The 26,113-nt window shown below is 34.8% G+C and overlaps 1 protein-coding gene across 8 annotated transcripts; it reads left to right on the top strand.

The window, feature by feature from the left end:
- The first annotated feature begins 1,159 nt into the window (after window positions 1-1,159).
- Window positions 1,160-26,113, top strand: ZNF711 (zinc finger protein 711). Of its 8 annotated transcripts, none has more exons than XM_067722384.1 (11): window positions 1,160-1,311; window positions 3,069-3,196; window positions 4,312-4,400; window positions 4,771-4,875; window positions 11,389-11,952; window positions 17,168-17,323; window positions 18,023-18,160; window positions 20,297-20,434; window positions 21,301-21,348; window positions 22,768-22,911; window positions 23,438-26,113. In XM_067722384.1, the coding sequence occupies exons 4-11, from the start codon at window positions 4,797-4,799 to the stop codon at window positions 24,613-24,615; spliced, it is 2,445 nt and encodes an 814-aa protein (XP_067578485.1). In that variant the 5' UTR covers window positions 1,160-1,311; window positions 3,069-3,196; window positions 4,312-4,400; window positions 4,771-4,796; the 3' UTR covers window positions 24,616-26,113. The 8 variants fall into 8 exon arrangements, with proteins under 8 accessions (XP_067578485.1, XP_067578487.1, XP_067578483.1 ...); XM_067722386.1 differs by having other exon boundaries at window positions 4,312-4,405; XM_067722382.1 differs by having other exon boundaries at window positions 4,144-4,400.

Genomic DNA, 26,113 nt, shown 5'->3' with positions numbered 1-26,113 from the left:
CACTTTAAAATGACAAAATTCAAATGTCAGTGCCCATAAATAAAGTTCTACGGAGCACAGCCATGCTCATTTGTGTACATACTGTTTATGGCTGCACTGGGGCTACAGCTGCAGATTGAATAGTTGTGACAGAGACCCTATAGCCCTCAAAGCCTAAAATATTTACTACTTGGCTCTGTACGTAGACAGTTTGCAGACTCCCGGTCTTCTATAAGCCAGATACTGTTCCAGGGCTTTCACACCGTGTCTCTTACTTTTCTCAAAACCTTTAGTGGTATATTAGGTTATAGAGACATGGAGAAAATATCTAGCTGATGGAGAAAAATAACGTTTTATTTGTAAAATATTCAAATTATTTAGGCAAAGGTAATGTTACTTTTTCTTTTTCTTTTTTTTAAGGATCATACCCTTTCCCTCCTTAAACTCTGCTATTCATTCCAAATGCTCATAGTACTAAAGCTAAATTTCCAGAACATAAGGCCCTTTGCAAATGCAACCTTTTAGTCACATCGCATCACTCTTTTCCCCACCTTTCACCACTGAATTTCTCACTGTTCTCCCATTTTGTTCAGACACAAGCTGAAAGTGACACATTCAAGATATTTAATATTCACTTCATTTAGGTCCTTTGTCCACCTTTCCCTTCTATGCTTTTCTTCACTTTACTTTCTTCATCGAATTGTCTACCATTACGAAATATAAAAGAAATGAAGGAGGGAAACTGCAAAACACACAAGGGTTTCATTTGGGGAGGTAAACCTCTTATCACTCTGGTCAGCCTAATTGGTCAAATCCTCGAGGGTAGGGCCGATTTTTTCTTAACGGTATCCAACATCTATGAGAGGTTCAGTGAGTGGCCATTCAAATATTAATTCTCCCCCTCCCCCTCTTCCTCTCCTTTGAGAAACCTGGAAAATAGAAAATCTTCCCACGGAAACTCCTCAGGGTCGCGCCAAGATCGAGGCTTGCGCACTGGGTCTCGGCCGGTGGCACAGCCCCGGCTTGCAAGTCCGCGGGGTCTCCGGGCAGAAACCCAGCGCGGGCTTCTGGATCGACCGCGCGCGCGTGCGCGCTCCTCCCTCGGCCCCCTACCCTGCAGCAAGGGGAGCGTGACGTAATGCAACCTCAGCAAGTCAGCCGCTATATAAAGGAGGACTAGGCGGCGCGCCTCCCAGACGCAGAGTAGCTTGTGATTGGCTCGAGCTGCGGAACCTCGGAAACCCGAATGTGAGGAGCTTACGGATCCACAGCTGCCGCCCCCCGCAGAAATCCGGAGCGCGGTCAGAAGCCAACTGGCGGTAGCGGCTGCAGGTAAGGAGACTCCTGAGGAGAAAGTAGAGGGACTCGGGTCCGCTGCGCTCAGTGTCGTTAGCGTGAGTTGAGGAGAGGCTCCCACCCAGCGTGTAGTGTAGGACGAAGGGAACAATGGAAGTGGCGTCTAGTCCCTAAGCGTTCCCTCCCCCTCGGGCAGACAGTGTTTCTCCTCAGCAGCAGCGGGTGGCTGGAGGAATTGAGAGAATTACTTCCCCCTCAGCCGATCCGTTCTTCCCCAAGGCCAGAGCCCCCGGGGGCGAGAGCCGTCGTGGAGGCCGTCGGTGGTTTAGGGTGACGGGAAAATGGCGGAAAACAAAACAGTGAAGTGAAGAATGCGGCGGCCCCCTGGCATTTTCTCTCGGCGACCCCCGCCCCGCAATATTCCTCTCGGTTGCACTGCCCCTACCTCGCCCCCGCCCCCCGCCTGCCGCGAATGGTAACCTTGGAACGCGCGAGGGATGGCGGCGTTTGCGAGAAGGTGGCACCGAATCGGGCATTTTAGGGGCTAGGGAGCCGTCAGAGCCTGGGGTGGGGGTGGGGGGCCGTGTGCGGCAACTGTCGCCTCCGTTAAAACACCACCATTTTGGTTCCCAGCCGCCGTCTCCCGTGTAGCGGGGCAGAGGTAGCAGGAGGAGGATGAGGGGTTGGGCAGCACGGCGTGGGTAGCAGCGGTGGCGACCGCTGCACCAAGTGCGGGAGGAGGGGTAAGGGTATTCTTGTTTCTTCGCTCTCTTGACTTTCCACTGCGAAGGTTCTCTTGTTTGGTTGAAGATCCAGGCAGATGGGTAATATATGGGAGGGCACATGTGTGCATTCTGCTCAAAATGATTGAAACTTGGCATGATCATGAGAAAGGGAGACTTCTGCGGGAAGAGGGCTGCGTCCAAAGCTGCAATACTGCTACTTGCCAGGGCTCCTTTGTCTCCTATCTCTGCTAATACTACTTTCACATTCTCTTGCTCTGCCGCCTTAGGATTTCTCTCCTGTCCTTCACCCTATTTACATTATTGAGAAACTAGGTCCTGAGTGAACTATGTTTAGAGGAGACGAGGAGAAAAATGAGAGTAAAATGTGGGGGTGGGGTTGTCTTGTTTTGATTTTTGTTTTGTGATTTCTGCTCCCCACATATTTATGGAAAGATGTTTACTTGAAGAGTGCTTGGTGGGTACCTCCATTCAATAAGGATGGGAGATACACTCTTGAGAAGACTGAGAAGCCTAGCTATCTATTGGCTGTTGAATCCTTAACACACTGCTGTTCTCATACCTCATTCATTATTGATCTTATTGAAACTTCCTATATGGGAAAAAGGTGCTCCAATTTATTTATTTGGTATTCTTGCAGTGTGATACTTCCCGTAATAGTTGCACTGTGTGTTAAAATTTTTACACTTCATTGAGCACTAGTGCAGATTTTTCTCTATGAATTTGGCAAGGGTAACGCTTGCCCTTGGTTGGTTCTCTTTTACTTTCCAAAATAAGGTATTGCTAGTGATTATTAAAATATGCTTTAGGGAAGATTTTGGTTTAATCAGGTGGTCGAATTCTAAGTGAAATAACGTTGCTTATGTCGTTTTAGGTAGTTGTTTCTGTTGCAATCCCTTTGGTTGCTTTTTGGATTAGCAGTTTTGAGCATATGAACCCTTCCTAATCTCACCCTGAACATTAAAGTGTAAAGAAAAATTCTTAAGTTGTGTAAGAGATTTGGTTTAAAATGTTTTAAAATATCTAATTGTGAATGTATTTTTACAATAGGTAAAAAGAACGTTTTTCCAAAGAAAGTAATGTAGTTCAGAAGGAAAAATAACAAAAAGAAAGTGCTGCAGATTTTATTTTACAATATGTAAGAAAATCAACAGTTTCTTCAGGATACTCATATTAAGGTGATTAACAAATTACTTAATGTTTTATCTTTAATAATTAAACAAAATTAAGTGTTAAAACATTTTAAAGACATCTATAATTGTTCTATTAGTTATGTGATAAAGAAAGCAATTACTCTAATTAAATTTGGAATAGTACACTGTTTTAAATGTTAAAAATAAGTCCTTATGGCATTTTAATTTATCTCTCTGAAACCCCAGGTAGTTTATTGTGAACTCTCTTGGCCCCTCTTGACTTCATTTTGAAGGCAGAAAATAATGTGGTATTTGAAAAAATATAGAGAAATATAGCTAAGAGTTTCTAAAAATTTGTAATTTTGCTCACACATGAAGTAATTTTGTTAGAATCATTTTAATATACAGATGAATAACCTACTGCTGTAGAATTTTGATATACATGACTCAAATGTTAATAAAGATTACTCTGTGAGCCTTTCTTGCCTCTTTTACACCTATCAAATTTTGAGACAAGGGAAAAAATCTTAGTGATCTCTGGTACTTAAGGATAGATTAAGTTGTCTTACATGGCAGCTTTCTAAAAGTTTCTAAAACTTAATGATGCAACCTCATCTTTTGTGTGGTATAGCCCAATTTATTAAACATTCCTAACTAAAAATGAGGAAATGTTTTATAAAATTGACAGACTTTTTGGTTGATTTACTTAGAATCTTATGTTTGAAAGCAAAGTATACATGTAGTTGTAAGAAATACGTTGAGTTACAGAACCTGACTTTAGGTTCCATACGATCTGGTGATCTTAAATATAGGATAAGTCATTTGAAATAAAATAGGTTGAGCCCTTGCTTTCAAAACTAGCATGAGGCTAGTGTGACTTTATTAATCATTAATGAAAAAAATTAGTCATACAATTACAAGTAAAAGATATTCTGAAAGAACCAATTTACTAAATGTTTGTATGTGATTGATCTTATCTCCACTATATTTAGGAAGCAGTCATGTTTCATGAGTCCTCAAAACTGTGAGACAAGAGAATGTAGTAGAATAAGGCCAGACGTCCTTACTGGCTCAAAGAACTCCAGGGAAACTGGGATAGAACATTTTACATTATAAGTAGAACCCCGGGAGCCAGAGGTGAAACACACGTTTATCTGCAGAACTACGCTGCAGAGCTGAGCTGGGTCTGGAAGAAATGGATGAGAGCCACTGGATGAAATTCACTAATACTAGACACCTGAGTCCTCTAGTAATGTATAAATATCCCAACTATTGCCTGTTGTCATCTTGTTCTCTTTTTTCTTCTTATTTAATAACATTTTAAGTGGAACCTCAGTGCTACAGTTTTGTTCTTTTGCTTGCTTCTTTCACTTCCCTATGGCTCATCACCCTTACTGTGCTTATTCTCCATTATCTTTGGTTTACTTCCATTTGACCCTTCTTTTATTTATGGTTGTCACGTAAAGCATCTAATCAAGGTTTTTGCTTGTTTTGTTTTCCTTTGTAATAAGATTTGCACACCTGGTTGAGAGGCACATTTTCAATTGCATCATTTTCTCAAAGCAACTGACTTTGGCCTAAATGTATTTAAACTATTTTTAAAACCGTTTCTTTTACAGAGATTTGTGAATGAACTTTGCTAAGTATGGATTCAGGTGGTGGAAGTCTTGGATTGCACACATCAGACTCTAGAATGGCACATACCATGATTATGCAGGATTTTGGTAAAGCATTTTCTTTGTTATATTTTTTCTTTCTTTTTTAAAAGTCAGAACATACTAAATATCAAAACTGTATTGGGGAAGGGGAGAAATTACAATGAAAAATTGTTCTTTTGCCAGGAAAATACATTTGTAGGGCTTATTTTCTTAAAGTAAGGCGATTTGTCAGTAGTCTAGATAAAATCATTCTTATAATTTTGTGGGAAGGTTGAGGTAAGGAAACTTGGAATATAGTGGTAATATGTCATTGGAAATGAAAAACTCAGTTTGCATAAATACCTGCATCAGTTCTCATGTGTAGGAAATATTAAAATATAAAATACATTTTAAGTTGCATTGTTAATAAAGCTGAAAAAGGAAGTACTTCAGTCATTTCAAAGAAGTTAGTTAGATGCTTATATAGTGATAGAGGAATATCTTGCATTAAGTGATTAATTATATTCTGATGCCATATCCTCAGAAAGTTGTTACTAATAGCATTACCTTTTTATTTTTTTTGAAAAAAAAATTCCCTACTTTTGTGGCCAAGTTTTTCAGTAGCCTCTTAACAGTAGTCATTTTGATGAAGATGATAAGACTCGCTTGACAGTCAACAAAGAAACTGAATTTGGACAGGTTCAGTCTGAATGATAGAAGAGAGAGGTATCTGAAGTGTAAGAGGCGGGCATAGAGTGGTAAGAATTAAAGAAAAGATCAGAATGAGAGTAAAAAAGATAAATGGTAAATTGGGACCAAAAGTAAACAGAAACATGAGATACTGTGGAATTGTTAAAGATGAAATTAGGAATGGGGGATTACAACAAGTGATACTTTACTCAGTTAAGAAAATGCTCCTACGGTTTTCAGATAATATGGTTGAATATGTTATTTTGTCCTCTGTTGTAAAGCCCACAGTAATGAGAGCCAGAAGAACTAGATTCTAGTCTTGGCAGGCCTATTAAATTATCTGTGTAAATGGGCAAATTACATATTTCACTTTTATGAAGGGGTTGGACTAGAAAACATTTAATGTCCTCCCCAGTTCTCTGATTCCTTGACCTTTCTGTCTGATGGTAAAGGTGCAATGCGTAGATTAAGATTTAATATGGTGGGAATCGAGATGACTGTGTAGTTCATGAAATAGAAAGGAATTATGGATTTATTCTGCTGAAAGAGTCAGAAGTGAGTTGTGTTGATTATTGATGACTTAGAAGTGATTTTATGTGAAAAAAAAGTATAGGAATAAACTCTAGAAGAAGGACAAAAGGCTGAAGCATAAGAGATTTCACAAATAATTTTGTGAATTCTTTACTAGAGATAGTTTTTCAAATTCTGGAACACTTGAAATTCAGTGTGATAAATTAAGTTTTGGTTGAAATTTCAACTTTAATTTTTTACCTTTTAAAAGTAAGATATTTTTAAATGGAAGAAAGGCAGTATTTTCTCCATTTAATACAAAATATTACCTACCCTGTAGTATCTGGTAAAGTGCCAGAACCACCCTCACTCCTGAAGAAGTTGCCCATTGGCAAGTAAAACTTGATTCATTTCAAAGAGTGAAAAAAATGTCTGATTGGTGCTGGTGAATATTTGCTTGGTGTTCCTCTTACCTTTCTTTCCACTGTTCCTCCTCAATGTCTTGAGGTTTAATTAATCCCTTATTTATCTAATACTAAGCTTTCCAAATTCTAAAAATTGATTAGAAATTAGATACATTCTCTTTAAATTTTTGCTAACATCAAAACTTAGATATCTGCAATGCCATAAATTAATTATACTTGTGAAACATAAGAGTTTAGCATACATAGGTAGACCTAGCCAAGTAAACACATTGTGTGGCTCAGGATCTCTAAATTCTGTAAGGTTTTTGGTTAATATGAAATGGCTACTATATTAAGAATCTACAAACAATAAATGCCGGAGAGGGTGTGGAGAAAAGGGAACACTCTTGCACTGCTGGTGGGAATGTGAATTAGTACAGCCACTATGGAGAACGGTATGGAGGTTCCTTAAAAAACTACAAATAGAACTACTATATGACCCAGCAATCCCACTGTTGGGCATATACCCTGAGAAAACCATAGTTCAAAGAGAGTCATGTACCAAAATGTTCATTGCAGCTCTATTTACAATAGCCAGGAGATGGAAGCAACCTAAGTGTCCATCATCGGATAAATGGATAAAGAAGATGTGGCACATATATACAATGGAATATTACTCAGCCATAACAAGAAATGAAATTGAGTTATTTGTAGTGAGGTGGATGGACCTAGAGTCTATCATACAGAGTGAAGTAAGTCAGAAAGAGAAAAACAAATACCGTATGCTAACACATATATATGGAATCTAAGAAAAAAAAATGTCATGAAGAACCTAGGGGTAAGATGGGAATAAAGACACAGACCTACTAGAGAATGGATTTGAGGATATGGGGAGGGGGAAGGGTAAGCTGTGACAAAGTGAGAGAGTGGCATGGACAAATATACACTACCAAACGTAAAATAGATAGCTAGTGGGAAGCAGCCACATAGCACAGGGAGATCATCTCGGTGCTTTGTGACCACCTAGAGGGGTGGGATAGGGAGAGTGGGAGGGAGGGAGACGCAAGAGGGAAGAGATATGGGAACATATGTATATGTATAACTGATTCACTTTGTTATAAAGCAGAAACTAACACACCATTGTAAAGCAATTATACTCCAATAAAGATGTAAAAAAAAGAAAAAGAATCTGAACTATTAATTTAATTGAGAAGTTTATTGGACCAGTTTCTTTTGAAGGATACTTTAGAGTTTAAATTTTACAGTAGTATGATTTATGTAATAACTTGTGCGTGTCTCAGTGTAATAGTTGCCCTTGGAGTCTGTGCCATTGAATTTAATTGTTGTTTAAGTTTTTATTGCTGAAAAGAGTCCATATTGCTTTGGGACTTAAGTAGCAGAAAACCTTAGATGGTGGCCCAAGATGGACCCAACAAATACCAAATTTTATGCTGTCCTGGTGAAATTCCAGGTATTCACATTTAAATTAAATAACTTTAGTAAAAAAGGAAATGCTTGAAATAATGACTTGTTTCTTACTGTTATCTGGTTATCTAATTGATTTCACACTTTTTAAAAGTTCTTCATATCATTTATAATTTGCTACCTAGTGAGATAAATTTTAATGCCCTTTAATGTTGCTTACTAAATGCCTTAAATTTTAAACGAGTGACTCTATGGTAGGTCTTCTTATTCTTTCTCTTTCAAACTCTTCCTTTAGTAGTTACTCACTTGATTAGCCCTATAAATTCCTTAAAAAATAGTCTCTAGAATAAGTAAATTCTATTCTCCTCATTTAGGCAAGTTTAAAAAAAAAGCCAGTCTGGAGTAAAACAATGAGTTCAGTTCCCAGCTTGAACCTTGGGCAAGGTTATTTATTTATTTATTTATTTATTCATTTATTTATTTATTAACATCTTTATTGGAGTATAATTGCTTTACAATGGTGTGTTAGTTTCTGCTTTATAACAAAGTGAATCAGTTATACATATACATATACCTCCATATCTCTTCCCTCTTGCGTCTCCCTCACTCCCACCCTCCCTCTCCCACCCCTCTAGGTGGTCACAAAGCACGGAGCTGATCTCCCTGTCTGTGCTATGCGGCTGCTTCCCACAGCTATCTATTTTACGTTTGATAGTGTATGTATTTCCATGCCACTCTCTCACTTTGTCCCAGCTTACCCTTCCCCCTCCCCGTATCCTCAAGTCCATTCTCTAGTAGGTCTGCGTCTTTATTCCTGTCTGGGCAAGGTTATTTAATCTCTCTAAACCATAGTTTGTTCATATTTAAAATGGGGATAATAACACTCACCTTATTACAGAGTTCTGAGGCTTAAATGAGATAATATATGTAAAAGTATTAGGTTGCTTGGTGCATAGTACTCAATAAATATAGCTAGAGTATAGCTAAAATAAGTGACTTTGTTTAGAAAGTCAGTGAAATCTAACAGATGAGTTGATAAGAGGAAAGTGCAAAATTTAATAAAAGACATCTTGGATCTTGGTCTGAGTAATGTGCCAATACCCTGTGAGGAACCTATTAATTCTTGGTCTAAGATCCTTAAATTATTTAGTTCAGGGCAAACAAGGATGTTTGGATTTTTTTTGGTTTAGATCTGATTTATTTTGACCTGTAATTTCCTGCTAGAGTTAAAGACTAGGTAAACTAAAAAACACTTATTCCTTCTTCTTAGAACCCTCCCAAACAGATTAATCTGAACCCAAGCCAGCACTAGCATTATTCTATCCTTCCATCCTTCCCTAGTGTCTATTCTCAGAAACCAAACTACTCTCCAGCAATGTTCTAAAATAAATGAGATTTCCCATATTTTAAGTCTAACTTATGAAAAGATTTTATAAAATACTAATTTCATTGTTCATATACATAGAATTGCAATCCTGTGAATTTTATAGGGTTAACATTTAACTTTTCCCTGGTAAAAACCATATTTCCAGTCTGGCTGAATACTAAATTTGAACCCTCACCTTCTCCCTGTCTCCAAAAATGGCCAGTGGAGTAACAAGTGAATAGAAAGTACTTGTTCTGTACGTACTCCCTTTGTCTACCAGATTTTCAAGGTTGAGGCTGTGTCCTTTTGGGTAATATGGTGGTTTAGGTGAGAGTTTGAGAATAGTGAGAAGGCTACAGAAGGGTTGAAAGGAATATAATCCTGAAAGGCAGCTTTTCCCTTCTCACCTTATTTTTTGATGTGTTAGGGTATTAGTAGTGTTTACTGGTCTCCATCCTAACTTGCTAACAAACTTCCATAATGAATTGGTTAATAATAGTGAACAGTGTATAACAAATGGTACTCTTTCAGGTATTACTGTATAGAAAGTGATCATTATGAAGAAAAGGCTTTGTACTGGATTATTTCATGTAGGTAATTTTGTTGTAACCTGGTCCACAAACTCTGTTAATTTGTTTACTATACCACCTCAGGGAGAATGTAACAGAATTACTTATGAAGGAATTTTACACTCTTACAGTATTTACAAGGGGGGTAGGAGTTGGTGTTTACCGTGCTGCTCAAGAAAAACGTTATTTAAAACTTTATTCCTGCAGATTTACTAATTTAGAATTTAATGCAATTTAGAGTTTGTATGTATGTTTTTTAAATAAACCAAATCTTTGCCTAAAATGAGTTGGTTCTTTTTCTCCTCAAATCAGATGTTAAAGGATGCTTTCCATTTTTGAATATAGTAATTCTTGTACAATAAAGAAGTTCAGGGACTTTTATGTTTATAATATGTATTTCTAATGTATTAAGCTTGTCATATTTTATTAACTCAATTTAACATATTAGCAACCTTTTATGTTTGTGTGCTCTTTTTATTTTAATTTTAATTTTTTGAAATGTTAAACTCACAGGAAGTAGAAAAAATAGTATATAGGGTCCTGTATACCCTTTACTCATCTTCCTCCAATGGTGACATCTTTATAATAACTGTAGTACAGTATCAAAAGCAGGAAATTAACATTGGTACATTATTGTTAATGGGACTACAGATCTCATTCAGTTTTCGCCATTTGTGTGTGTGAGAGTGTATATAGTTCTATGCAGTTTTATTTCATATATAGATTTGTGTAGACACCACCACAATGAAGATACAGAATGGCTCCATCTCCATATATATGCTATTCCAAAATAGTCACACACACCCCAACCCTTGGCAACTGCTAATCTGTTTTCCATCTCTATAGTTTTAGAATTTTGAGAATGTTATATAGATGATTCCATTTATACATTATACAGTACAGTAACCTTTGGTAATTGACTTTTTTCATGCAGCATAATTTTCTGGCAGTTGATTCAGGTTGTTGAATGTATCAATAGTTTTGTCCCTTTCTTTATTGCTGAGTAGTATTGCATAGTAAGGATGTGCCAGAGTTGGCTTAACCAACCATTTACCTGCTAAAGGACATTTGAGTTGTTGTATTTTTGTTTTTTGCTACTAGAAATAATAGCTACTATGCACTGTTATGGATATTTATGTATAGCTTTTTGTGTAAACATATTTTAATATCTGTGGGAGAAATGCCACAGAGTACAGTTGTTAGGTTGTATTGGTAAGCACATGTTTTTATAAGAAACTGGGCAAATTATTTTCCAGAGTGGCTGCTGCCATCACGTATGAGAGATCCAGTTTCTCTGCATCCTCACCAACCTGTGGTGTTATTGTTTTTTATTTTAGTTATTCTAATTGGTGTGTAGTGATATCTCATTGTAGCTTTTTTTTTACTTGAAAATAAAGTACATTATTTTTAAGGTCTTAATTTAGATTTTACTAATATTGTTTTCACCCATCTCCACCCCAGTTCCTGGTTGGTGATGATTTTTATTACAGTTAAATTGTCAGTGGTTCTTTAAAATGATAGTTTGCCCAGGACTGTTTCATATTTAAAAACTATTTTATGTCATCTGATATATACATACAGTACTTTTAATTAATAAAATAACTTTACTTTTTTTGGATAATTGTTTGTATTGTAGTGGCTGGAATGGCTGGTACTGCGCATATCGATGGAGACCATATTGTTGTTTCAGTTCCTGAGGCTGTATTAGTTTCTGATGTTGTCACAGACGATGGGATAACTCTTGATCATGGTCTCGCAGCTGAAGTTGTCCATGGGCCTGATATCATCACCGAGACTGATGTAGTAACAGAAGGTGTAATTGTTCCTGAAGCCGTACTTGAGGCTGATGTTGCTATTGAAGAAGATTTAGAGGAAGATGACAGTGATCACATCTTGACGTCTGAGCTAATTACAGAAACTGTTAGAGTACCTGAGCAGGTTTTTGTGGCTGACCTTGTTACTGGTCCTGATGGACACTTAGAACATGTGGTCCAAGATTGTGTCTCAGGAGTTGACTCTCCCACAATGGTATCAGAGGAGGTTCTTGTAACTAATTCAGATACAGAAACTGTGATTCAAGCAGCTGGCGGTGTTCCTGGTTCTACAGTTACTATTAAAACTGAAGATGATGATGATGATGATGATGATGATGATGATGATGATGTCAAGAGCACTTCTGAAGACTACTTAATGATATCTTGTAAGTGAAACTTAAAGTCCATAATTACTTGGTAGAAACTGATTTATGTATAACACCGACAGGTTTTCTAAGATGGGGATCTATTCAATAAAAGTCATGGGGGTGATCTTTTTGAAAAATAATTTTTTCAAAGCTGTGTTGTTGAGATGCTTTTTTGAATTTGTTCATGTTTTTAATTTATGAAAATTTATACCCACAATGGAGTAAAATAATGCAATTTATTAATATCTTAGAACAAAAATACAGATTTGGAAGGTTCAAAAAGAACATTAAGTGACGCAATATTTTAATGGTAAATATATATATTTCAAAATGGGAAGTTTATTTCATGCAACCACTGCTTTCTTTTTAATATGACAGGTACTGGAGATGTCAGTTCAGTTTTGCTTAGGAGTTTAAGCATAGTATGTTAAGAAATGTGTGATTAGTTTTTTGAATTAAATACTTGAAAAGTAAATAATCAACTCAGATTGTGTTCTACAGTTCTGCCTATGTTTGTTTTCTGTTGTCTATATATGTGTCTTTATAGTCCATGCAAAAATACTTTAAACATATTTATTTCAGACTGCTTTACGATGTCCTTAAGACATTCTATCTGAATGAGGAAGATAGAAATATCTTATTCTCATTTTAAGTGGTAAGTTTGCCTGAACAGCAACAATAATAAAAATCTCACGATAAGTTATTGATGGAGCTTGAGGAAGAAGTGGGTCTATTCTTTATAAAATTTGAAGGCATTCCTTTATTTAAAAAATCCCTTTAAAACTTAAATAATTTTTTATTTTAGAAAATAGAATATACAAAAATTAAATATTTTTTATATCATTCATTCTCTTGCCACCCAGATCCCTAACTTTTTATAATGGTTAGAATATTCAAATTGAGACTAGTTACTCTTTTTAACCATTTTCATTTATTTTATTTTATTTAGTTTTTCCCTTTTTTTCTTCATCACTTAATCTTTAATTCATTTTTTTACCTCTTGGTTTCTGTTGACCATTGAATCTTTCAGGAGTTAGAGAATAAATTGCCTTGAAATGTCTCAATGGTAATTTTAAAAGTCCTCTGTTTTTTCCCCAAGATATCTTCAAACTACTCAAGGGATAAAATTGAAGACTTAAAACAGACTGTTATCTTATTCCTAAATCCCTAACTATTCCTATAAGGAAATCTTATCAGCAGCTGAGTTTGTCTTCTCTCAGTCTCTGAGGTGCATCTGAGATTTTTCCACTTTCAGACCAAATGTCACAATTTCTTTATCTTAGCAGTTGGTTAGGCTCTTCCACTTGTGCTAAGTAACTTGGAAATTAATATAGGATAACTGTATCTGTCTAACGTTATCCCAGGTGTGCTTTTCTTTAAAAATACCTAACACCCTCAAAACATTTCTGGGTGATGATTTGCTTTATGAAAAGCTTCACCGGAGAAGGGAGGTTCCTTTAAATAATGAACCAATATAATGCATTCAAATTATTTTTTTTACCTATAAAATCAGTTTTTATTTCTTCCAGGAAAATAATTTTGTATAAAGCAAAACATATTGGTAGGGTCATTATGGGAGCGGTCATGAAACCTCACCAATTTCAGGGGTAAAAGAGAAAAGTTAACACCTTTGTATTTTTTTTTAGTATAATAGCTTTATTGAGATATAATTCACATGCCATACAATTCATTCATTAAAGGTGTGCAATTCAGTGGTTTTTCATATATTCACAGAATTGTATCACCATCACCATAATCAGTTCTAGAATTTTTCTTCCCCCCAAAAGAAACCCCCATACCCTTGAGCAATCACCCCTGCCACTCCATTCACCCCTCAGGCAACCACTAATCCAAATTCTTTCTCTATAATTTGCCGGTTCTCAACATTTCATGTAAATGGAATCATATAATATATGGCCTTTTGTGTCTGGCTTCTTTCTCTTAGTATAATGCTTTCAAGGATCATCCATGTTGTAGCATGCATCAGTCCTTCATTCCTTTTTATTAATGAGTAATATTTCATTATATGGATATACAGTTTATTTATCAGTTCATCAGTCGATGGACATTTAGGTTGTTTCCACTTTTTGGCTGTTATGAATAATGCTGCTCTGAACATTCATGTACAAGTTTTTGTGCACATAGGTTTTCAGATGTCTTGGATATATACAGCTGGGAATGGAATACCTTTGTAATTTAAATATTACTAATTTTTGTTTGTTTCATCATTGCATAATACGGATCCATTACACATTGCCTCACCCCATCCCTGTGGTACATCAATACAGAGTTGACCCTTGAACAACACAGGTTTGAACTGTGTGGGTCCACTAATATAAAGATATTTTTCAATAAATATATACTACAGTGTCACATAATCTGAGGTTAATTGAGTCTGCAGATGCGGAACTACGGATACGGAGGGGCAACTGTAAAGGTATACATGGATTTTCGACTATGTGGAGAGTCAGTGCCCCTAAGCCCTGAATTGTTCAAGGGTCAGCAGTAGTCTATACTGATGTCATATTCACCATATAATTTTGGTAGATGTAACATGAAAGGGGTACAGTAAAAAGCCTACTTAGTGTTTAAAAGAAATATTATACTGTACATTTTGCTAAAATGAAATTTTAATCAAATTGTACCAATGGGCTATAGAAGAATATTGAACGATAGCAAACTTTGTAGGGTTGGCAAATAATGCACCTTACTGTTTTTTTTTAAAAATTTTTATTGGAGTATAGTTGCTTTACAATGTTGTGTTAGTTTCTGCTGTACAGTAGAGTGAATCAGTTATACGTATACCTATATCCCCTCTTTTTTAGATTTCCTTCCCATTTAGATCACCACAGAGCACTGAGTAGAGTTCCCTGTGCTATACAGTAGGTTCTCATTAGTTATCTATTTTATACACAGTAGTGTATATATGTCAATCCCAATCTCCCAATTCATCCCACCCCCGCACCTTACTGTTTTAATGTTATATTTAGCACCAGTAGAATTCTGCGTTTTATATACTATTACCCACTTATCACTGGCTGGGATGTCATGTGGGTTGGGAAACAACACCGTGGGACTTGAATGTTGTAAGCCTTATAACAAAAAGGTTAAGCTTGAATTTTGGGTATTTTGAGTATTATCTGTGTAAAGAAGAGTCTTTGAGGATCTATTTCTAAAATCTGTTGATTGCCTGTTAAATCTTTGTTAACTTTGTACTTTCTATAACAAAGGGTATAGAATAAATCTTGGTGAAGTTGATGGTTTATCTCTTAAAACTGTACACTAACATATTTAATAACTTTATCATCTTCTATGAACTTAAAATACAGAACAAGTTTAATTACTCAATACATTTCAAAATTGTTCATTCTGAGGAATCTAATTAAGTAGAAAATAATGGATGCATTAAACTGTGGACCTCGAGGAAAGGTGTAAATGGAATCAGAATAGCACCAGTAATTTCAATACTTAAAGCAAAAATTATGGTACAAAACTTTTGAGAAATGACCAAACAAATGTCTATTTCATTTCATGAGCTTTAGTTTTGTGAATTACAGTTTTAATTCAGTTTATCCCAGGAGGAACTCTGATTACTTTTAACCATTGAAGTGTAATAAAGTAGTATTTATCAGATGAGAGTATTTTTTTCATTAATTTACTGTTAGTCCAACCTAAGAAATTCATATTTTGGACACTTTTTGAGTGTTTTATATCCTATGTCTTTATTTCCAAGAATGAGAAAGTACTTTTTTTCTGAAGACTTAACTTGCCTCTTAATTTTTTTAATGATCTCATTGTTTTATTCAACGTATTTTAAAAGAGAGGCTGTTAAAAACCAGTAATATCAGATTCTTCCTCATCCTTTTTTCTTTCATTTTAATCTGTCCCATTGTGAAAAAAATATTTGCCAAAAAAGTACTAACAGAATTAGGTTTATGATGGAATGAAAATATTTTTTTCTGTTTATTTTGATCATTTAGGTACTCTCTTTCATAGACAATAAACTATTTGAACTCTTAAATAATGTGGAATCATTTATATTTAACCACAAAGTTAAAGTAGTTTTACATTGTAAAAAGAATTTCTGAAATTCTGGTGTTTTCACCATTTTGAAAAGCCAAAGGAATATTTTTGAATTTGCATGTATCAAATTTGAAACTGAGGTAGAGAAAATCTAGACTTTGACCCATTTAGATCTTACTGAAATTCATATTTTAAGAGTACTGAGTTAAAAACTTTTTAATGTCACTTTATTCTGTTTTCAGTAGCTCTGGAATTGTTTAGATATAGTCAAGTCTTCATGATTTTGTTTCATATATGATACTATGATACATATAGTAGGGAGGAGCAGATTTTCAGTTTAGGTTACATTTCAGTTTTTATGGGGACAGGACAAGCATTGAAATAAAAAATGGTAGGCATATAATCTTTGGGGGAGTATATTGTTTAATATTTATGTTCAAAGAGCAAACTTTATGAATATAATGTATTCATTGCATAGTTTATGCACAGTATTCACTTGAAACTAAATGCTATTCTTAAAGAATCAAATTTTTAAGTATACTTAAAATGTAAGTAATTATTGTTGCTTTATTTTATATATGATTTGAAGCAAATCATACAATGGTAAACCTGGAAATATACAAAATTTCTGATTTGAAGTAGCCTTCCATTGACTCAACAAGAATTAAAAGTATTTACTAAGATTTTATTTTCATGATTTCTGAAAAGCCCTTTTTATAAAATAATTCAAGTGTTTTCTATTTTCTCTTTTTTAAATACTAGATTTTATATGTTAATTGGTTTTAGATATACTGCTATTTAATTTGGGAATTGTTTATGTCAGCTTATTTCATGAGTACTATATATTTTATGTTGTAATTTTTGTTATTAATTTTGGTGTTAGGATTTAGCTTAAAATGTTGAATGCAATGGAAGATTATTTAATCTTTTCCCAAACCACTTTAATTAAAACTGTATGGTTAAGAGTATTTCATATACATAAATTGAAATCTGTGATTATGTCTTTTATATAATTACGATCATGTAGTATATCTGTCTTGTATACATTTTTTCATGAAATATACCACTCTTAATGGTTGCATAATAGGTCATTAATTGAATATAGTGGGTAGGTGGTTAACACATTATTTCACATTGCACTAATACTTAACACCGACTAAATGTCAATGGTACTTTTTGACTGAAACAGTTTCCCGTTTATATTTTACAGTGGATGATGTTGGGGAAAAATTAGAGCATATGGGGAACACACCATTAAAAATCAGCAGTGATGGTTCACAAGAAGATGTTAAAGAAGATGGATTTGGTTCAGAAGTAATAAAAGTGTATATATTTAAAGCTGAGGCTGAAGATGACGTTGAAATAGGTACAAATAATAATTTTAATTTATTGCTATAATGGTTAGGAATTAGAACTTCTCTTTTCTGGAGACTAAGTTCTAATATTGCCTTCAAAGTGCAACTCTTATAAAAGGTTTCTTTGGGGATGGAATATTTAAAAATTATATATAAATATAAATCACGGATAGAGAACAAGTCATCTTAGATATTTTTAAACTTGAGTAGAAGATTCCAGTTGAAATTTCAAAACATATGAGTGGAGGGGATTTGGTTTAGAGAAGGAAATTATGAGTATTTAAGGGCAGGCTAGAGGCAGGGTGCTTTGGATTTTAATCCTAGTTCTTCCATTTAGCTGAGTGGTCTTTGGTGAATTACTTAACCTTCTTCTGCCTCAGTTTCCTCATCCATAAAATGGCCATAATGGTAGTAACTACCTTATAATGCTATTGTGAGGATTAAATGGGTAAATACATGTAAAAGACTTAAATAGTGCTTGGCATATACAAGTGTAATGTAAGTGTTAACATTTGTTGTTATTTCTTAGTGATGACTGAAAATTTAAAGTGCAATTTATAAGAAAATTCTCTTGACACTTAGAACTTTATGTTTGAATATTTGAGGGGGAATATTTTTCTAAAGGAAAATATTTTTATGTATCCTTCTTATTAATTTAGGGAATTATTCCATGATACTTACTGATTTTGATACATGTTTTAACTTTTAAGGTGGAACGGAAATTGTCACAGAGAGTGAGTACACCAATGGGCATTCTGTAGCTGGAGTGCTTGACCAGAGCCGAATGCAGCGGGAGAAGATGGTTTACATGGCAGTTAAAGATTCTTCTCAAGAAGAAGATGATATCAGTAAGGAAAAAAGGCACTGTAGTGACTTATCAGTAGTCATCATGCATTCTTAAAAAAAAACAATCTCATATTCAAGCACTACATAGGAACAAAATTCAATAAAATAAATCTGACCCTTCTCTATAATTAATTTAAAGGAAAAGGGTCCTTTTGACAATCCGTGCATGCATGTATTGTTCAAATGAGCAAACGTAAAATACTGTGTCTGAGATACTAGGGATACAGAGATCAGCTAAATATGGTTCCTGACTTTAGGATAGCCCACAAATATGTAGGGAATTACTGAGAATCTACTTTGTGTGTGTTATTGAATATGTTGCATATGTATTATCTCATTTAATTCTCATAATTCATCTCTGAGGTAGGTGGTATTAGCCCTGTTTTATGGAAGGAGAAAGTGCTCAGGGAAATTAAGCAGTTGCCCAAGGCCATTCCAGTATTAAATGAGGAAGATAGGATTTGAACTCATGTCTGCCTAACTCTGCTGTCAGTAATCTTTGTACATGGCAGTGAGCACTGTTGAACTCTCTCTGAATTTAGCAGTAGAAGGGCTAGCTGTTTGTTTTCCTTCTGCCACTGAGAGATTAGCTGAGTAAGTATTCTTCCAAGTCAAGCCACCAGGATTTTTACTTATTATGCCGTTGATGGTCTCCAAGTAGTTGCTGTTTAAGGTTTCTTGCAGCTGAGTACCACAGGGAGTAAAAAGCTCCTCACATTTCCTTTCCTGCCATGGTACACATTTCCTTATGATGTTTTACTTTCTTCCTACTTTCTCCTCACCTCAGTGTAGGAATGCAGCCCTTCCTTAAGGCTTTTTCTGTCTTCTTGCCATGCTGAGACAAAAATGACTTTGTTTTGCCCTAGAAGAGCAAGAGCCTCCACTTCAGTGCATTACCTTGATAATAGTTAGCTTTACCTATACTGCACTATGATCCCCACTCCTCAAATTTCCTCCCCTAGAAGTCATAGGGAGCTGAATTCCAATCCCAAACAAACATGAATAATATACCACAGCTGAAAATGTCAAAACAAATGAGTCTAGAGGATTTGGTTAGAGAGAAAAAGAATTAATTTCTATTTGGTCTCTAGATTATTTCTTTTCTGTTTTGCTCATTGGTCAGGAGACTGAAGGTTAGGTTAGCTGATGCCAGAATTCCATAAGGATGTGCAAAACTTAGACCAATGTTTCCTTCTGGTTAATTGAAAGAAGGGAAACCTAGGAGAAAAGGGATACTTTTTCCCCACATTTTTTCCACATTTTTTCAGTAGTGAGTAGGGAATTCCCTAGTGGTCCAGTGGTTAAGACTCCATGCGTCCACTGCAGGGGGCATGGGTTTGAGCCCTGGTTGGGGAAGTTCCGCATGCCGCACCTCGCGGCGCGGCCAAAAAAAGAAAAAAAAATTTAGTAGAAAATCCCAGTATGTGAATCAAAGGAAAAGCATAAATTCAAGCCAATTTTCTACTTAACACTTCAAATCCAAATGGATTATTTCACATAAAATATACTTACTGACCTTCTAGGTTTAAATTCTTTTACACTAATACTATGTTTTTTTAAATGTCTCACTTAACGCTTTTGTCTTCAGTAGGGTCTCTGAAAATCCTGCCTCTTAATGGGTGTCCACATAGCCTTGAGCCACCAGCATTTTATATTATAACCATATATTATGGTTTTACTTTCATTTTTAATTCTTTTTCAATTACTAATATTTTTGACAATTTTTCACTGCACATACAGTACTGCATTTAATTTACATGTGGGATAGCATGGACCGCTTTTTAGTACTGATTCTATGGGAAATGCCTTCTGAGTTCTGAAGAACTGTCAGGCAGAATTATGGAATACAGCTTTTCTTATAAATTCCTAATGCCCAATGGACTGTGAAATCAGTCAATATATTTCAAGCGCACGTTTTATATAATCTAGAAGTCATTTTCGTAGGACTAGGTTTTAAGAGGAGGATAAGAACTTTGATAAATTACTGTTTCCTAGTGGCACCAGCCTGCGAAGTGCCTAATGTAATTTTTAAATTAACCAAATTGAAATCTTGAAAGTTGAAAGATAATCGTTTGGAAATTTTTACCCATTTATTAAATACTTGGGGTTATAAACAAGCAATTATTTCTAAAATTTAGGTTGCGCTGAAATAGCAGATGAAGTTTACATGGAAGTCATTGTAGGGGAAGAGGAAGGAACTTCTCTCCCTGAGACTCAGCTTGAGGACTCTGATGTTAATAAAACAATTGTCCCTGTTGTCTGGGCTGCGACATATGGTAGGACACTGGCATTTTTTCACCTGATAAGTACATAACATATCTATTTGATCAGCCTTTAGGTCATTAAATATGCTGTGCTAATGCCCCCATGAGTTGGCTAATACTATAAAATGTTTTGCTGTGGACTGATTCATCTCTAGTTACTTACATAATTTTTGTACCACATATCTTGTGTTATTTACAATGAACCTTGCTTAATGCATTTTGTTTTTCAGTAGGATTTATTTTAAATCCTACATGTATAAGTGAGTGCCATAAAAAGTTTTATTTTTCTAAAATAGGAATATCCTTTGAAAATTGATCCTTCCCCTTTTGGAAAAACTTATTTTATGTTTTAACACCACAAATAATAAGATATTGGGGTTTTGAAAAGGAACAGAAATCCAAGTGTGCTCTTCTAGGAAGTACGTAATGAAAGGTAAATTTATCAAGTTATTTTTTCCCTTTCTATTTTATCTCATTCTTACTTAATTTACAAGATGGTCCAGGTATACTCTTTACTTTGAAAAATTTTGTTGTTCAAATGCATTAATTTATCTTTACTTGGTTTTTCCAAAGATTCATTCATTCAACAGTCATTTATTGAGCATCTTCAATTTTGAGGGTATTCTGCGGAAATATCTACCCAGGTTTTATTTGAAAAGTAAGGTTGTCCTAGATGTTAGTAGTTCAAAGGATGCTGACAGCAGCCCTTATTTTCAGTGTGTGATATTATCTAATCTATGGGAGTGGAAGAACTCAACAACAAAAAAGTTTAATCCAAGGAACGGTGATCAAAGTAAGATTTTGTAGATTAAGATGTGATCTACTAGTAATCATTATACTCAGTCTATTAGTTTTTAATTAGCCTTTTTTTTTTTAAGGAGATGAAAGAAGAGTTTCTCGAAGGTATGAAGATTGTCAGTCATCAGGTGAGAGAGCATTATATGTGAGATGTAAGTTAAGTAGCTGGTTTTGTGTACTGCTTGGTAGATACAGAGTTATTAGTTTGTGTGTACAGACCCATTTGTTAGACTCTTACTTGCCTGGTCATATCTAGTTAGTTAGAAGAGTTTACCTCCTTGGGAAATTGATTAATTTATATAGAGACATAGCGTGTGTTATTCTGTGAATGCAGTTCATTTTAGATTTACCTCGTGATTTCCTTGGTGGTCCAGTGGTTAAGACTCTACCCTTCCACTGCAGGGGGGCACGGGTTTGATCCCTGGTTGGGGAACTAAGATCCCATATGCCACATGGCATGGCCAAAAAATAAAAAATTAAAATTAAAAAAATAGATATACCTCAAGATACAAATATCAGGCCACTTACTACATGGGCCATAAAAAAGTTACTATGGAAAAAATTATAAAATAGAAATTACTCTGACATGAAAGTAAAAGTTGCCCATGATATCAACCACTTGTTAATGTCTTCCTTGGGATGGAACTATTTTTTTAATTTCTATGGCAACCAGTAGATTTATATAGCTGTTACATAAAGCTCATGTGTCAGCGTAAATTTTTCTTTTTTAGTTTTGATACACTTCATATAGTGTTATTTATTCCATGGTTGATAGTTCTTTTTATTTTCTTACACAAGGAGACTTTTTCTAATGATAAAGTGTCTATTTTGTTTCTATCTTTAGGAGGTATTTGACTCTCTAACTGTAGATTTCAGGGGAATTAATGAGAGGCATATATATCACAGCATTTAAGCTAAACAGTTTCTTAGGGCTACATTTTTAAACTAAATTGCATAACACAAGAGACTGTGAGAACTGAGATTTTATTAAGTACTTTATTCCATATACACTGATCCCACTGAAATTGCAGTAGATTGCCTGCCACTTTTATCTTAACACTTAAAAAAATCAATCTTAATACTTTTAACATTAAGTAAACTATTCTAAAGCATAAATACAAGAAATCTGTTGTTTGTCATGTATTACAGTTACCATGATTGTACTGGATAACTGACATGTGTAAATTTCTTTGCTAAATCTCTTTAATTTCATCAGCCTTCATCAATGAGAAATTGATCTGATGTCAAGATTTTGTTTAGGATCATAAAATTCAGTTTCTTATGTTTCATTCACCTTATCAGTTTGTTCCTTTAGGATGAATAAATTGGGATATTTTAAAGTTACTTCCACATGGTATCGTATTTAAAGTATTTGCATATACACGTGTGTGTAAGAGTATAAAAGACAGAGAAGGAGAAGATGGGTGTACTTTGTGAAATTTAGTACTGCAATGGCAACTGAATGCCATGTCTTCTCTAATTCCTCTAACTAAAACCAAAAAAGTATAAATATATGTAGTTTAATAGTGTATCGATTTTTTTTCTAGGAAATACTTTGGACTCAACATTAGAAAACAGAAGTAGTACAGCAGCACAATACCTTCAAATTTGTGATAGCATTAATACAAATAAAGTACTTAAACAAAAAGCTAAGAAGAGGAGAAGGGGAGAAATGAGGCAGTGGCAAACAGGTAAAATACTAATACATTACTCGATGAATATTATAATTACTTGAAATGCAGTAGTATTTTTTGTAACCCAAGAATATGCCAGTTGTTTGTAGTGTAGTTAGTCCTACTCCCATGTACCTACTTGTGTTTGATCTAAATAGTTGGGGTTTTTTAAATGTTCTACTGGTATTTAATAAAACTGTGCTTGTTTGCTTTTTACCCAAATGATGTTTTTAAAGAGAATTTTCAGGTTGATTTAACAATAAAGGGTGCCTATTTCTAGTTTACAAAGTGCATGTGATATAGCATTTTGGCAGGTGAATAGTCTATAGTAGAGTGCTGCTCATTACTTTTTAGTGAGCTACTTTATTATAAATTGCTTTCAATGTGCATTTTATCTTACGGGATCTTATTCTACTAGTACAGTTCTCACATTGTGAATGTCAGCTAATTTTGCCGCCTTTGTGGTAAAACTTTAAAACAGTCTGGCCAAATTTCACAACTTCCCTGTTTTGTTTTGTTGTTGTTGTTGTTGTTTTTAATCTAGCTGTTATAATAGGTCCTGATGGACAGCCCCTGACAGTATACCCTTGCCATATTTGCACGAAAAAGTTTAAATCCAGGGGATTCTTGAAAAGACACATGAAGAATCATCCTGATCATTTGATGAGAAAAAAATATCAGTGTACAGATTGTGACTTTACAACTAACAAGAAAGTGAGTTTCCATAACCACTTAGAAAGCCATAAACTTATAAACAAAGTTGACAAAACCCATGAATTTACGGAATACACACGAAGATACAGAGAGGCTAGTCCATTGAGTTCAAATAAACTTATATTAAGAGACAAGGAGCCGAAGATGCACAAGTGCAAATACTGCGACTATGAAACTGCAGAACAAGGACTGTTAAACCGACATTTACTGGCTGTTCACAGCAAGAATTTTCCTCATGTTTGTGTTGAGTGTGGGAAGGGCTTTCGACATCCTTCTGAACTCAAGAAGCATATGAGAACCCATACTGGTGAGAAGCCATATCAATGTCAGTATTGTGTCTTCAGGTGTGCAGATCAATCAAATTTGAAAACTCACATTAAGTCTAAGCATGGTAACAATTTGCCATATAAATGTGAGCATTGTCCCCAAGCATTTGGTGATGAGAGGGAACTTCAACGCCATCTGGATTTGTTTCAAGGACATAAGACACACCAGTGTCCTCATTGTGACCATAAGAGCACCAACTCAAGTGACCTTAAACGGCACATCATATCTGTCCACACTAAGGATTTTCCTCACAAATGTGAGGTCTGTGATAAAGGTTTCCATCGTCCTTCTGAGCTCAAAAAGCATAGTGATATCCATAAGGGTAGGAAGATTCATCAGTGTAGGCACTGTGACTTTAAAACATCAGATCCATTTATTCTTAGTGGTCATATCCTTTCAGTTCATACTAAGGATCAGTCACTGAAGTGTAAAAGGTGCAAAAGAGGGTTCAGACAACAAAATGAGCTCAAAAAGCATATGAAGACTCACACTGGAAGGAAGATTTACCAATGTGAGTATTGTGAATACAGCACTACAGATGCATCTGGCTTTAAACGACATGTGATATCAATACATACAAAAGACTATCCACACAGGTGTGAATTCTGCAAGAAGGGATTCCGAAGACCATCAGAAAAAAATCAGCATATTATGAGGCACCACAAGGAGGCTCTTATGTAATAAGATCAATATAAAGAAAGAAGCTATTTAGAAAATATGACATGCTACATGGAAAGATAATTTCATGAACTGTTTCACCTGGTTACAAAGCTTGATATTAAATCATAAATTTACATTCTTTTTACTAAAGATCTTAAGATATTTGAATTGAGAGGGGATCTCATAGCCCTTTGAAATTAAAGAATTTAAGGAGCACCATAGAATGGTTGCAGAAAACCTTATTGTCTATTTAATAGTATTATAAGCATAATTCAGCTACAGGGGGCAAGAGCAAAGACAACCACTTTATTTGACTGATCATACTAGAGACAGATGTTTCTGAAAAGATCATATCTAATTGAGGAGTTTAGCAATGCTTTGCTATCGCAAGCGTCACTTTTATGCCGTTTTAGAAATGGAGTGGGGAAATAAAATGCAGTCATCCATTAGTCACTTAGTCATTGAGCCTTTATATGGTACCTGGAAATTGAATTCCAGAAATGGCAAAAGTTTTGTGTATTCATCAAAAGAAATTTCACTGGAAAACAGGTTAGATTAATTCAATACTATTTAAAAGAATTTCAGAGCTGCTAAGATTTTAACACAGGATAGGATGTTTAAAATATAGCATTCTGTACTGAAGTCTAAAGATTAAAGATCCCCTTTTTCTGATGTTCAAGTTGATTGTTGTTCAGTGTGGCATATATGACAGAAGTATATTTGAGTCAAATGTGGCTTTCTAAAATGGATGCAACAGTAATGTTGCAAAGTTAGCACTATATTTCTTAATGATCTAAAGATTACATTGAGAGAACACAGTTTTCTTAAATATTATGTTTAGAGGTTTTTTTAGGACAGTCATAGCAAGTATGATTGTTCTAGTCTTACTTGCTCTAATGTTTAAAGGTGCAATTTTATGCCATTATTGAAAATTTTGATTTTTAAAATCTATATACCATATTATTAACATGAATTTTCAATATGAGGCAGTATTTATGCGGTATTTAACAAAACACTATGCTGCCAATAGAACTTGGAGGTGGATATTCAGTTTACAGTGTATAAATTTAAAATATGCATCCCTTTAACAATGCTTCATGTTAGCATGCTGCAAATCAACATGGCGCTTAAAATAAAAAGCAGGTTTAGGGAAATTTAATGAAAATCCTGTTCATAAATGTAATGCATATGATGTGTATTTTAAAGTTTTAGTTGCTTCATGTTTACACTCATCTGTTAAACATAACTAAAATGTAATTTTACTTCATGCTATATTGTGGCTTTGTGTTTTAAATAATGTTCACCTTTCTGTTTTTGCACCAGATAGGAATCAGTTCCTTGAGAATAAATTTTTTATCTTTCTTAACTTCAGAATATTAAATTTGGAAATCTAAAATTGTGTGTCATGTGATTGTAAATGATGTACACGCTGTAAAATAAGATTGTCACTGTTATGTGGGATTATTATTTCTAAATGTTACTCATTGAAATGAGCATACAATAAAAAGCATTTATTGCA

This window comes from Pseudorca crassidens, chromosome X, assembly GCF_039906515.1.
Source record: "Pseudorca crassidens isolate mPseCra1 chromosome X, mPseCra1.hap1, whole genome shotgun sequence".
Lineage (NCBI taxonomy): Eukaryota > Metazoa > Chordata > Mammalia > Artiodactyla > Delphinidae > Pseudorca > Pseudorca crassidens.
The sequence above is the reverse complement of the archived record's forward strand: the minus strand, read 5'-3'. Positions and strand labels throughout refer to the sequence as shown.